At 44.8% G+C, this 14,632-nt stretch overlaps 1 protein-coding gene across 1 annotated transcript; it reads right to left on the bottom strand.

Moving 5' to 3' along the window:
- Window positions 1-5,221: 5,221 nt before the first annotated feature.
- Window positions 5,222-7,445, bottom strand: LOC147322350 (uncharacterized). Its single transcript, XM_086305201.1, has 4 exons — window positions 6,850-7,445; window positions 6,469-6,592; window positions 6,267-6,345; window positions 5,222-5,287 (listed from the first exon to the last, which is right to left on the bottom strand). Exons 1-4 carry the CDS (start codon window positions 6,926-6,928, stop codon window positions 5,252-5,254), a joined length of 318 nt encoding a protein of 105 aa, XP_086161327.1. The 5' UTR covers window positions 6,929-7,445; the 3' UTR covers window positions 5,222-5,251.
- Window positions 7,446-14,632: the final 7,187 nt, after the last annotated feature.

The raw sequence follows: 14,632 nt of genomic DNA, 5'->3' as shown, positions 1-14,632 counted from the left end.
AATGATGAGGAAGCAACTCAAACTCACGTGAATGAAACTGAACCTGTAAACAATGAAACTGAAAGAAATGACCCCGAAGCAGAGCAATCAGTCAGAAGATCATCCCGAGAGAGAACAAAGCCCAAGCACTTAACATACCCTCAATTAGGCAACCCTCTTGTTGGCATAGTACAGTCTTTGTTCCAAAGCTTAAGTGAAGCTGTCACAGGCTCTATTGAAATCCATGATATCCAGGTAGTCTGAGTATGCATTATGCAAAGGGGCTTGCATACATTTAAGAGGGGAGGGTGTAACCCTGGTTAACATAGCTAACAACAAATAAAAGCCTGTTAGTAAAAACAGTCATAAGAAATATATTACAGGTGATAAATAGTCAATAAATAGATCATAATGGTTAGAAAATTCATTAAAAACATCAGCAATGATATAATTCATGGTATAGGATTTCATTTGTGTTTAAAAACATGTTAAAAGGGTACAGAACTTGCTAATTCATGGTGTTTTATGTTAATTCAGGTAAAATGGCTAAAATATGTGTTGAGACTCTTATTGTGAAAGGGCACGCTGCAGCGTGACTCCTGTGATTAGCCACACCCAATCGGGTTGTTCTTTTTTTTTGATGCTCGAGAGGGAGAAATGCAGACAGTCCTTGCAGAGCTGCTGCTTAAATGAGTGAAAAAATAGTAAAAATAAGCCAAAAATCTACTTAAAGCCATTTTTGTACTCTGGAGAATGTATTTTTGTTTTTCCGACCTGTCCTTGCCTTGGTGACGTTGTGAACATAACCGAACGGGACTTGGCCATTAAGGTTTGGATCGGGAAATGCCGAGCTAGAATCGGAGTTTGATCCGCTGAGCGAGAAACAAGATGGCGAGCCACCCACGGACCCATTGAACTGTACCGAGCAGGAAAAAGGAAAACGCCCCCTGCTGGACGTTGAGCTCTTTCGCTGATAAAACTGGTAGGATTAATCCATACACCTCTGCAAAAGAACAGCGGACTTTTCAAAGCACTGGATAATCATTCGGAGTAATTCCAGGACTAATAGTTAAAGGACACAAAGACAACTTTCTTTTGTTTATTTGTTTGTTTAAGGGATTTATTCAGCCTTTTGCTGAATTGTTTTCAGTTTTACATTTATTTATTTATTTTTGTAATTTATTTTGGTCAACCTTACATTTAATGCTGTAATGGTGTTAATGGAAATGTAAATAATTTTGTTGGGTTAAAACAAAATAAGAACTGGTTGAGAATTTAAAAGTGAACCTAGACCAAGATTAAATTAAATCTTGGGCCTAAAGAACTGAACTTGATTTAAAATAACACAGTGTTAATGCAAATAGATCAAAGGATAAACTTGAACTTAGAACTTGAAATAAATAAAACAATAACCTAGGTTGAGAATAACATCCTTCTAAAGCCAAATAAAAGGTTTTGAGATAAATAGGATGAACTAACAGAACATACTGAACTAAGAAGGGGAAAGAAAACATCTTGTTTTCCTTAAATGTGTGATGTTGAATGTTTTATGTAATGTGTCTATAACTGTCTATTCTCTGTCTTCACAAAATAATAAGCCGGCAATTTAAACGTATTTACTGGTCTGTGGTCTTTATTACATGCTACGCTCATTACTGCTCTAGTAGTCGAACCTAACTGGTCCTAGTATACTGTAACGACTCCAGAAGTGTTACATATGCATAGCCAAGAAAACAGTCCTCATGAACTGGAAAAATAAAAATAATCTTAATTCTAACCAATATAGAAATGATCTATTAGATTACATTAGTCTTGATACAGCCTCTGCCACCACATCAGATCAATTGCTCTGTGCTCCTTTGATCAGCTCCATCACCTAGTGGGGGTGGGGGGTCATAGTTTGGTCCCGCCTTCACTGTTGTGATTGGTGTGGGGGTAGGGACAGGCTTAGGGCGTCGGGGGGTTCCCCGGAGGCATCTTCCTTGGGGGGCTCAACCCGGGGTAGCGGTCATGTCCGGTTAGGGGCTCTGTTGGCTCTCCGGTGACTGTTTCCTCGCGGCTGCGTGCAGCGGGGCTAGGGGAGGGTCTGTGCTGACGGACGTGGGTTACTGACCTGGTAGCCTGGCTGCCCCTGGGTGGGTCCGGGATGGGCGTGAGGTTCTGGGGGCGCTCCGTCTCTGGGCTGGGACCCGGACCGGTGTGTTGCCGGGGTTGTGGGCGGGTGGGTGCATGGGGGCCCAGCCCTGGAGCAGGGTGCCGCCGGTGCGTCGAGCCACCTGGGGGGCTCTTCAACTGGTGGGGGAGCTCTTGCAGGAGCTTTCCTCTCCTCAGGAGCTGCCTCTGCAGGAAGGGGAGATACAGGAGAGGTGGAGGAAGATCTCAGCCTGGGTGTTTATTGTCTTATGTAGTCTGGAAGATGAGTGGATGGTGGGGTGGGTGCAGTTTTCTCTGTGGTGGGGTTGGGTGGACTGTCCCGGGCTCTGTGGGGCCGGGCGGCGCTGCTGCACTGGGCCTGGTCTGGATGGGCCTGGGCCCCCTTTCCCTGGCGGGTCGCGGAGTATGGGGGTGCCTACTGGGGTCAGCGGGGGAGCTGGCCCCAGGGAGGGGTCACTTGCCCCTCTCTTCCTTCCCTCCCCATCTCCAGCTGCCTCCCTCTTCCCGCTCCACCACAACCACCCACACATGCAGGGCCTTGGAGTAGGGGTATGTCACCAGGGTGCAGAGGAGGCTACCCCCCCCTCTGTCCCCTTCTGGCTGCCTCTGCCTCAATTTTATCCCACAACTTAGACATTCACATTACTCACACTCTCATTACACATACATATAGGATCTTGGGGGTGGGCACGATACACGGAGTCCAAAGTACCATCAGGGTGTACACCCCACCCCTGGCATCGTTGCCCACCTCTCAATTTTAAATACACGTAGACATTGAGGGCTAGCAGGAGGGACCATGCGCTTACCTGCTGCTCTCTGGCAGGTAGCTCCATGCCCTCCTGGGTTTTAAATGCACCTTAGAACACACATGCATCAACATTACAATGAGCGGGTGGAGGGAGGTTCGGAGTCTTCTCTCACCCCCGTTCTCTGCGACCTGCTGGAGCAGGGGGGCTAGGACTAGGAGGAGGAGTTGGCCGTCCGACTGCGGTCTGGAGTGTGGAGCCTTCCTGCTGCTACGGAGTCGGGGCGGTCTGCCTCCCCCCACGGCAGGGAAAAGGGAAACACCACCTGGGTCTGGGTGCAGTTCCCCCCTCCAGGGGCGGGGGCACCTAGACCCGGTTTGTAGAGTACGCTTGGGGAGTGTGATCGTGTGTACAACGTCTCTTTATGTCTGTCTCCACGTTGGTTGAGTGTGGAGTAAGTGCATATGAGAGCATGAGGGTGGGAATGGATGTTTGTATCTGTGTGTGCCTGTATGTCTGTGTCTATATGTCAGGTTGGGTGTCAGGCGCCACCTCTCTGGGGACATCTCAGGCCCTCCAAGGTTTGGAGGCCTATCTCCCCCTACCACCACTTCCCCTGCCAGTGGTGGACCCCCTCAGACATCGGTGCGTTGGTGGTTCTTTGTGTCTGGGGATGGGCGTCCAGGTACACACCGGCTCACTCCTTGGCGGCCGCTTATCGGGGCCTGGAGCCTGGGGCTCGCTCGGGCCACTTCGGAGGTGGGGTGCCCCCGGCCTCTCGGCCTGGGGCTCGGTCACTCAGGCGCAGCTGGCTGCCGGCGGAGCTCACGGGCACGTCACTGCAACTCCCCCTGGCTTCTGCTCCGCGGCTGCTGAGTGAGCCCTCATCTGGGACTCTCCTCAGCTCTTTCTGGGACAGTGGCGCGGCTGCCCCTCTGTTGGTCTTCCTTGGTCTCTTGTGTTCTGGGGGCCTCTGGATGTCTGGAGTTTTGATCTCCTCCATACCTGCTTCACGCCCTGGAGGACGGGGCTGTGCCCCCCCACCCCCCCCACACCCTCTAGCAGATTATTACATGAAGGAACCTTTTAAAAAACAAAAAACAAGCGCGTCCATGCTCACAGGTGTACACACGGGTGATCACACCCACAAACTACACCCTTTTTGGCTCCTACCTCAAAGCACACTGTGTTCTGTTGATCTTATGTGCTGCACAATAATGTTTAACATTTAGTATTTACTGTCATATTCCCATATATCATTGTGATGTTGTTTATTCTATTACTCTTGTTCTCTTCTGCTTGCTTTCTTTTTTCTTTCTCAGCAGGTGATCCAGGTGATTGATATATGCATTTTTTTTTCTCTGCCCGTTCTGTTGGTTTTTGGTTTTTGCCCTTCTCCCCCGTCCCTCTTCTCAGCTGTTTCTCTTTCCCTCTTTCTTTCTCCCCTTCTTTCCCCCAGTCAAGTCTGTCCCGTATTCAGTAAGTGAAAATAAAATGAACAATAAAAGGTGAAAAAAAAACAAAAAAAAACAAAACCAAATAATGTCACATCACATCATATTTTCCCTCAGTTTCTCAGATTATATTGCTGCATCATTTTCTTTGTGTTCATTTCCATCATATTTACCAAAATCTGCACAGCGTGTAACTTTCGTGACTTTCCCTGAGTATCTGTGGGTATAGAATTAGACAGACTAAACTTAATTTAAGTATAAGAAATGTTTCCATTCAGTTGCACTGACTAAAGCCAGACCTTATGAAAGTGCATGTCCTGCAGAGTCGGTCAAAATGTGGGACAGGGGGACATAAAATGTTGTGCAGCTGCGCTTAAAAAGGGACATCAGGTCACCCTATACAGATACAGGTTTCATGTCCCAGTGTCCTCATAAATGCACATCATGATACATGATCCAAAGCAACACTTTTCCTCAGTTTCCTCTTACGTGAAAGTTTTCTTTCATTATCAGCTTTTCGTTAATATTATTTGTAAGGATTAATAAAAATAATGGTTTTGCCTCAGCTCTGTTATGAACTGATTTCTACCTGTTATATTTTACATGTTAACAATTTGAAAGAAATGTGACACTGAGTCAGAACAGAAATTTCTCTGCACTGCCGCCCAGAAAAGAATCACCAAACTGCATTAGATTTTACTTTAAACATGATCCATATTTATTTAGAGTCACAAAGAACAACTTTTATTACTGTCATCTACAACAAATACAACAAATTAGGAATGATGTTGATCGCTTAAAGGCTAAAATAATAACTTACATAATAAATAAATAAATACATCTGCAAAAAGAATTACAATTAAATAAGTACAAAATGTTGTCTTTGCTCTGATGTTTTGTGGTCTCATTGTTGCTTCATACACTTATCACCGGAGGACATTTCAGTTCTCCCTGTGGAGAAGAAAACAGAGAAATATTTACAGTTAGAAATATTTTATTATTACTGTCTGTTAGGCTGATCTATAGTTTTGTCTTTCCACGTTACTTCACAGTGGGAGTCTGACATTATCATCCATCAGTTTCACACCAGCAGAGGCTAATGAGTGGCTTCCCCCTCCTACATTTTTAGAGGAGGTTTCCTTTCATCCCATATCTCTTTATAAAACACTGACTTCACTGGATGAGCCACAGCAGTTGTGGCCAAATCTAAAAATAGCTCATTTTTCTTAGAGAAAGAAACAGTGTGTTGGAAAGTGTGGGTGTGCAGATTTATTATGAAATGGCTGCAGCTAATGACACCCGATGATTGCTCAGCACAACAGTCACTACGTACTCTTTTACATAAGTGGAGTGCTTTTACTGACCCACAGTCAAGTGGGTAATAAAAGCTTTAACTTGAAAATATGTACTTTAATATAAAAAATCCTCTTATAAATTAACCAATAATGTTGTAAACATTTTGTGACAAGACGTAACAGCAGTAATCAGCTGCCTTGTTAGTTAGTTCCTAATTCCATAGTTGAACTCCACCTCCACCATGCTGGGATACAGTTGGTGACAGTCGCCAACCTCGTGTGCATAGTGACACCAGCTCTCCTGCAGGTCCTGGTTAGAGCGGCCCAAACCAGTAGCTCCCAGTGGATTTCCAGAAAAGAACGTCTGCTGTCACCAGGCACAGTTTGAGTTGATGGAGCTGGAGTTCATTCAACCGCGAGATGAGAGATTTGAGGCAGCTGAAAGACGCAGCGACTAAACTAGATGGGAGGGGATTTTCCAGTGATAAATTCACTGTAGTCAACGTATCGTGCTGACTATGATGGAAGATGGACGTTTGGCAACTTAGTTTAGTCGGGTGTTTCCTTTAGTGGAACTCAATCCAGTAATCTTGTTTGCAGAAGAGTCACTTTGAGCGATGTCACCTTTGACTCACCTTCTCTATTTTGTCTTTGAGCCACTCAGAATTTGGATCAATGCACCATATCTTATTTTTATGCCGCTTGTTGATGATGCTAAAAGCAGAAACACAAACAAGTGAAACATGTTGTTACATCAGTGTCTCAGTGCAACATGTATAATGTACTCGTTATTAACATGGAAAATTCAGAGTTGTGTTTAAATGTAGGCTTGCTCACAGGAAGGCGTGTTGCCTGCAGCGATAGCGTGGTTTTTGTTCAAAGCAACTTTGGATTGTCTTTACTTCCTGGGTGATGACCTTGTGGCAGCACGGCAAATCCAAACTCTGAGCTGAGGAATGGGCTGCATGAAAAGAGAACAACAATGAGCTTAATCAGCATGACATGACACGAGTGTTATTGTAAGTATGAAATGAACTCAACAAATATTAGGAATACTGCTATTATTCATGATTATTAAATGTTCCTGAAAGACATTGATAATTTTCAAAACAATATTAAACATCTCTCTGGTTGCATTAAAGTTTGAGATACAATAAAGATAGTGTTTCCTTCTATATAGCGAAAACACTGCAAACACCATTAAAAGAAGAGCCATACCTTTCTGCACAGAGACGAGCATCACGACAGGCAGACAGAGCAGGAAAATCCAGCGGCTGATGGAGAGAGTCGGACACATCTTCACGAGCTGAAAGGCGCCAAATCTGACTCTGGATCAGTGCTCTAAGCAAGTTTGTTAGGCTGACGCTTGTGTGATCTTATATACTGTAGTTTGTCACAAAAAGAGGAAATGTGGAAATTGAGCAGGCTATTCTGAGGAAATGATGTACAGCAACAAACACTCCCACTGTGTGTTCTTCATGTCTTTATATGTTCACGTTTGTTGTTTTCTTCTCCTTTCTTCAAACTGGCCACATGCTGCCATCATCACCTCTTACTCGTCATCACGCTCATAGCTAGATTGATAAATTGTGGCTGATGTGCAATCCATGCATGTATCATTTTAGCTCAATGACTACGTGCTGTTCAAAGTAGGCCGGACCTTGAACTTTGACCTATTTCTTCACCAAATAGGAGTTATCATCGAAGGGTTTTTCAGATCCACATTTTTAGCTTTGAACAGCAGAATCCAAAGCTTGACTGTGTGGTTGTAGCAAAGCCTCCAATGAAAGGGATTTTCTTATTGTCTATCCTTTTTTAGGTTGGTTCCTTTCAGTACACCACCCTACAGTTAAAGTTACATGTTCAGTGGACATTTTTGTAACTTTTTGACTACAGACAGAGCCATAGCTGGACTGGCCAGCGGCCCACTGGGCATTTGCCCGGTGGGCCGCTGGCGATTTTTTGTTTTTATGGGCCGATCGATTTTTTTTTTTTTTTTGGAAGGGTATAAATAATGAAAGGTGTTGGATTGGCCAATTGGTCATGATCGACTCTGGGCTGGACCAATTACAGCCGAGGAGGTCGGATGCACCCTCCCCCTTGTTTAGCAATCTTATAGACGAACTAAAGAAAATGGAGAACAAAAAGGGAAAGGAGGTGCAGAAAAAGATTAGGGCCAAAAAGAAACAAGGCCTTCAGGCAGACGCTGCCAAATGTGTAAAAATAACTGAATTGTTTGGCGGTAGCTATGGCCTAGCTTCCACAGATTTAGCAACATCAGCAAGTGGTGGAGGCCAACAGGTGGATAAGGGAAAGGGGAGGACCCGAGGCGGCCGCCGGTCATAGTGGCAGAGGAACTGAACTTCAGGTGGATTAGTGGAGCACAGATTAAGCGAGTCACCATGGAGACGGAGGGAAAGAAGGCGCGGTCAATGTATTTTACAGCGCTTGAGGCCGAAATTCTGATGGCAGCATATGCCGATAACATGCAAATTTTGCAGAAAAAAATTAACACAGCCTCAGCTGCAAAAGAAAGGGAGCATGCATGGCAAAACATAGCCGACAGAGTCAATGCGTGAGTGTTAATTTAAACATTGATCTAGGGATTTCCACCCATTCAACACGTTATTTTATTATTTTATTATTTTTTATTTTATTTTTTATCTCATACATTTTATTTTGTGACGTGATGTGAGCGCAGGTGCAACCCAACAGGCCCCAAACGTTCCTGGCAGCAAGTAAAAATGAAATATAAAAATATAGTCCAAACAGGTAAGGTGTAATTGTATTATGAGCCATAGTCCTTGGTCTGTTTGTCCGATGTAAATCAATTGCAGTTAGAGGCTACATTAATTTTCTTTCTGTAAGCACTTATTGAAATTATCTGAGCACATTACAAGTACATATTTGCTTACTCTGTATGCTCAAATGTGACCCGTTATGGCCACTAGAAAAAAAGCGGAGGCCCGAAAAACAGGTGGGGGTCCTCCACCACCACCACTCACAGAGCCTGGCCACTTAGCTTCCACATTTGTGATAATTTTGGCAGCATCACACATGATCTTCACAGTGCAGAGAACACAAATTAGCATCCATTACTATAGTGAAATAATTTGTTAGTTTGAAATGCTACAGGGAACTATGTACCTGTACATTAATGCTGTGGAAAGACTTCCTGTTCACATAGTCCCCTTCATTTACTGAAGGAGCAATGATTAGAATGTGAGTGCCATCTGTACAGCCAATCACGCCTGGGAACCGTGAAAATAAATGTAAAATTTAAGTAGTAGTTCAAGTATCACCACATCATGAATTAAGTTTTGGTCATCCTGATACCTGCAATCTTTGATAAATCTTGTGGGTCTATGACCGGGGAACACCACAAACGAGTACAGGAGACGTTTCAGTGCAACTGTAACATTCCTGACTGCCCGACAGGTAGCCTTGGAAACGTGCTCAGCGTCACCAATATTATACAGAAAGCTCCCGTTTGCAAAAAACCGAAGTGCGATACAAATAATATGTACAGAACTGAGAGGATGTCCGCGATGTGTCACATGAGCAATATTAGGCCTGAGGATGTTATTCAAATAAATTATAGATTGTGCTGAGAAACGGTGACGTTCACACAGAAAATCATCAGGAAATGATAAAATGTCCAAACGCGCTCTAATCACTCTCTCCCAGCGGAGAGCTCTGCGGAGAATTTGGGCTTCAACATCTATCTCTTCAAGGAAGGAGCACGCCATGTCTGACACTTCCTACAGTCAGGTTTCTGACAAAGGGGCGGAGACAGTCAGGGTTAGTTGAAGTAAACCTGCTAGGGGGCAGGTTAGCTTCACGGAGTGCGTCGTCATAGTAACTCACTCAGGATTAATCTAAACTCGCTTTGTGAAACCGAAAACCCAGAGTTTTTGTTAACTCAGGGTATACTTACTCAGAGTTTGCACTAAACCGGCTTCCTGAAATAGGGCCCTGGTGTCTATCTGTGTCAGATATAAACCAAGTTTAGTTGTAGTTTGTTTTCGTTGTGCTGACTTTTGGGGTGGCTGTAGCTCAGGTGGCAGCCACTAATCAGAAGGTCGGTGGTTCGATCCCAGGCTGCCTCCTGGCTGCATGCCAAATATCCTTGGGCAAGATACAAACCCCGTGTTTGCCTACTGGTGGTGGTCAGAGGGCCCGGTGGCGCCTGTGTCCGGCAGCCTCGCCTCTGTCAGTGCGCCCCAGGGCAGCTGTGGCTACAATGTAGCTTGCCATCGCCAGTGTGTGAATGTGTGTGTGAATGGGTGAATGACTGAATGTAGTGTGAAGCGCTTTGGGGTCCTATGGACTAGAAAAGCGCTATACAAATGCAGGCCATTTACCATTTACCAACTGGTACTGCGTACTAGCTAGCATGACGGAGTTTATATACTGCTGGGCGGGTGCTATGAAGTTACTGATAGTAAATTTTATTTTATGCTTAAGGTTAGTTTCTCAAACTCCTCAAAATTTTAACAAATTGTGCCAATCCTTACATGTTGCACCAGGCTGATTTATCATCAAAAGTGGAGAAGTCTGTGACAGAGGAGACAGAAGAGCAGCAGAGAGAGATGGAGCAAGAGAGAGAAATAAAAGAGCAGGAGAGAGAGATGACTTTATGTCATCCGTGAGGGATGCATTTGACATATGTTTCACATATTATAGCCCAACAAGTTACTTGTAGCAATTTAAATAAGAGCAATCAGTTTTTGGCAGACAATCACTTTTTGGCACAACATTGCAGTTAATAATACAACAGCTTCTTGCCATTTTTTGTGTTTCTTTTTATCGCTGTGAAACTGAGTTCAATTGAAAGCCTGCATGCGCTAGTACCTCTTGCCACGAGTTCCCAGAATCCTTTGCGGTTTTACCCTTGAATGACATCACATTTTTGGTGGGCCGGTCTCTAGTCAAAATGCCCGGGCCGATTTTTTGTCCCAGTCCAGCCCTGGACAGAGCTCATTTAAAAGTATACATTTACAGAGTAAATCAGGCCGCCAGTTTTCTGTCCGTAAGACAACACCAACTCCACATGTTGTGGGTAGTGATTGAGTGTGAGATCTGTTATTCGGGGGTTTCCAAGAGATTTAGAACTGACAAACTAAAACGGTTAAATGTCAATAAGTCTTATTGTAACTAATGAAACTGAGATAATGCAAAGTGAACCTAAAGGATTGTCCCTCAGGAGACAGATTTGTTGTTTCCTGATGCAAGGACTCACAGACAGATGGTTCATTTATTCAACTGCATACTTTTCCCAGTTCTCCAAGATAAGCTCATCCAAAGCTCCTTTATAAAGTCCAAATCCTCTTGGAATGTGTTGCAAATGTAAAACTCCCAAAAACTAAAACTCTCTAAAACTCAAATCTATTACGAAGAAACATGCTAGGGCAAGCTATAGGTAAATGCAGGAAACACAAGTTAAAAAGCCAGAACAATACTACAGCAGTGCATGCTGCAATGCTGCAGGTGAGGATGATGAGGGTATGCCAGCTTAAATGTGAATGGACAGCACTTTTGAGAAGGCTAGCTGAGTTAATCACACACAGACACTTTATAGAGAGGGATGGTAGAGATCAGCACCTGGAGGACAAGGAGGACTAGAAAGAGTAGATCATAGTTTAAAGCAGAAGAAACGAGCTTTGTCTAATAGGTGTCTGGACTCATCCTCAGATCATTCAGGTGTTCACAGCAAATCTGATAGTGCCCACATCTAACAGAAAGAACTGAGGTTGTTTGAGCAGCTGACTAAGACACCTCCTTGGTAAGGTGTTTCTGGCAACTTTAGAGATTATGGGATGCATTCGCATGAATAGGAAAACTCAGAATATAGCAAATCATAAACACAGAACACTACAGCAACATGAAATCACAGACCAAGAAAGGGTATTAGCAACAGTGCTCCATGTTGAAAGATGTCACAGTTCCTAACATACCTTTAATAGACTGAGAAAGTGGGAAAGTGAGGCCCTCTTGAAGTATAACTGGTTTCATTCAGTGGGTATGATTCAGAAAAGGTTACTTTTAACTGGCATCACGTTAAGACAAGTTTCCAAAGTGAGGATGTCCCAGTCTGTTACATCTCCTCTGCTGGCAACTGTAGTGGGAGGGGCAAAGGTGCAAGGAGAGGAGCATAAGTTACCATGGTGATGTACGCTGATAAACAGTGAAGCACTTTGGTTGCACAGAGAACGCAGGGTTAACTAAATAAGCCTGAATCATCCTGCTTTGTACAGGCCTCTGATGTCTGTGTTTGGGTACCTCCAGGGGCGATTCTAGGATCAGAGCTTTGGGGGGGCTGAGCACCCAGAGAGCTGCCCGGCCAGCTGAGATACACTTTACTCGTCACAATGAGACTTCTTCCCTGTCTCTTTCGGTCCCTGCATCCTCCCTGTTCTCATCGTCTGTTGTCTTAGTCTCCTTTATCAGTCATCGTAATTTTACCATCTCTGTGCAAGTCTGCAAATTTCTTTATTAAGCCATAAGATTCTTAAATCATCAAGATTTTTTGAAAAGTCTGTAACAAAACCATCAAATCAGATAAAGGTTATTTAAATGCTGCTAAAGAAGAATGGATTGGAATAAAAAAAAAAATTTCCTTAATTACTGAGGGGGGGGAATAATAAGTGATGCTCATAGTGAGTAAAAAAGTAAACTGAGTGCATTTTTTGGACAGAGATTCACTTTTAATGCGTTTGTATAATATAATACAGATACATAAAAAAAAACACTCCCAAAACAAAATAAATTATTACAAATAAATTATTACAAAATATTAAAAAAAAAAAGAGAATATAAAAATGGAGGCAAATTTGCCTGTGGTAGAATGTATACAATGGAAGAAAAAATCTTTATTGCAGATACTAATTTTGTGTTGTAAGATTTATGAGTTTCATGCTTTCATAGTGGTCCTTAGGAGAGCTTGACATTTTCTCAGGTGGTCCACACTGTAAAAAGTTTGAGAAACACTGATAAGTGTATGTGTGCTTTTGGAAAACATTTAAAGCTGCAGTACAGAATCTTTGAAACAAGCTTAAAACATTTGTAGAATATAAACAGAGCATCTGCTTCTCTTTGCAGCTTCTCACTCCACCAGGGCTGTTTGGCTCTTTCTGATAATGTGCAAATGTGATGTACGTACTGCAGCAGTCATACAGACAACTGGACGGTCCAAAAGCTGGCCTACCTATTACTGGCTGAGGTTTTAGTAGAGTTGTGGCTGAAACACATAAAAATATATAATTAATTTTAGTCTGCCCGATCAATGATAATGTTATGTTGGAATGTTGTTAAAGAGGGTCAAAAATGTTTCAACCCAGTTTGTTTTGCAGATTCTGTACAGCAGCTTTAATATAGGGAGAACACAACTTCCAGATTGTGTTGAGTAAAATCAGGTTTTTTCTCTTTGTCAGTTTAACAGTTTCTGTTGTGCCTGTCACTGTTCCCTGTCTGTTTCCTTATCTGGTTCTTGCTGACCTTGTACTTTCTCCTCACGTTCCCCTCTTTCCTCTCTCCCTCTTTGGACTGACAATCATACACAAATAGATTGTATTCAATTAGATGAAAAATTTAATTAATATATAAAAAATTTAATTAAAATTAAATTAATATATAAAAAATACTCCCCTCCTTGAATCGCTACCTTATCGTGGTGGAGGGGTTTGTGTGTCCCAGGGATCCCAGGGGCTATGTTGTCTGGGGGCTTTTGCCCCCTGGTAGGGTCTCCCATGGCAAATTGGCCCTGGGTGAGGGACCAGACAAAGAGCGATTCATAAGACCCTTATGAAAAGGACACCGAGGGAACAGTTTACCCTGCTCGGGATAGGGTTACCGGGGCCCTGCCCTGGAGCCAGGCCCGGGGAGAGTGCCCGAGGGCGAGCGTCTGGTGGCCGGGTCTTAGTCCATGGGGCCCGGCCGGGCACAGCCCGAAGAGGAGACATGGGCCCATCCTCCCGCAGGCCCACCACCCGCAGGAGGCGCCATAGGGGTCGGGTGCATTGTGTGTCGGGTGGCAGCCAGGAGCGGAGGCCCTGGCGGACTGACCCCCGGCTGCCAAGACTGGCAATAGGGACATGGAATGTCACCTCTCTGGTGGGGAAGGAGCCTGAGTTAGTGCGTGAGGTTGAGAGGTACCGGCTAGATATAGTCGGGCTCACCTCTACACATGGCTTGGGCTCTGGAACCAGTCTCCTGGAGAGGGGCTGGACTCTGTCTCAGTCTGGAGTTGCCCCTGGTGAGAGGCGGCGGGCTGGGGTGGGTATCTTAATATCCCCTCGGCTTGCTGCCGGTACGTTGGGGTTTTTCCCGGTGGACGAGAGGGTTTGTTCCCTGCGCCTTAGGGTCGGGGAACGGGTCCTGACTGTCATCTGCGCTTATGCGCCGAGTGGCAGTTCAGAGTACCCAGCCTTCTTAGAGTCCCTTGGGGGGGTGCTGGAGGGTGCTCCACCTGGAGACTCTGTTGTCCTGCTGGGAGACTTCAATGCTCACGTGGGTAACGACAGCGAGACCTGGAGGGGCGTGATTGGGAGGAACGGCCTCCCTGATCTGAACCCGAGCGGTGCTCTGTTATTGGACTTCTGTGCTAACCACAGTTTGGCCATAACGAACACCTTGTTCGAACATAAGAGTGTCCATAAGTGCACGTGGCACCAGGACGCTCTAGGCCGTAGGTCGATGATCGATTTTGTAATCGTATCAGCAGACCTGCGACCATATGTTCTGGACACTCGGGTAAAGAGAGGGGCTGAGCTGTCAACTGATCACCACCTGGTGGTGAGTTGGATCAGGTGGCGGGGGAGGACACTGGACAGACCTGGTGCACCTAAACGCGTAGTGAGGGTGTGCTGGGAACATCTAGCAGAGGCCCCAGTCCGCGAGATCTTCAACGCACACCTCCGGCAGAGCTTCAACAGCATTCCGAGGGAGACTGGGGACATTGAGTCCGAATGGACCATGTTCAGCGTCTCCATTGCCGAAGCTG

This window comes from Aulonocara sp. 'chitande type north' Nkhata Bay, linkage group LG9 (genome assembly GCF_057382095.1).
Source record: "Aulonocara sp. 'chitande type north' Nkhata Bay isolate Kocher_YH1m ecotype deep benthic linkage group LG9, A_spYH_male_GT1.1, whole genome shotgun sequence".
NCBI classification, from domain to species: Eukaryota; Metazoa; Chordata; class Actinopteri; order Cichliformes; family Cichlidae; genus Aulonocara; species Aulonocara sp. 'chitande type north' Nkhata Bay.
Note: the sequence above shows the minus strand (reverse complement) of the source record. Positions and strands in the feature narration are given on the sequence as shown.

What these genes read in the sequence shown, in the direction of transcription:
- LOC147322350 (XM_086305201.1), bottom strand. Translation starts at nt 6,928, where the DNA reads ATGTGTCCGACTCTCTCCATCAGCCGCTGGATTTTCCTGCTCTGTCTG. An exon ending in TGCAGGCAACACGCCTTCCT is followed by an intron (nt 6,346 to 6,468) that starts GTGAGCAAGCCT and finishes TTCTGCTTTTAG; the next exon opens with CATCATCAACAAGCGGCATA. An exon ending in TCAAAGACAAAATAGAGAAG is followed by an intron (nt 5,288 to 6,266) that starts GTGAGTCAAAGG and finishes TCTTCTCCACAG; the next exon opens with GGAGAACTGAAATGTCCTCC.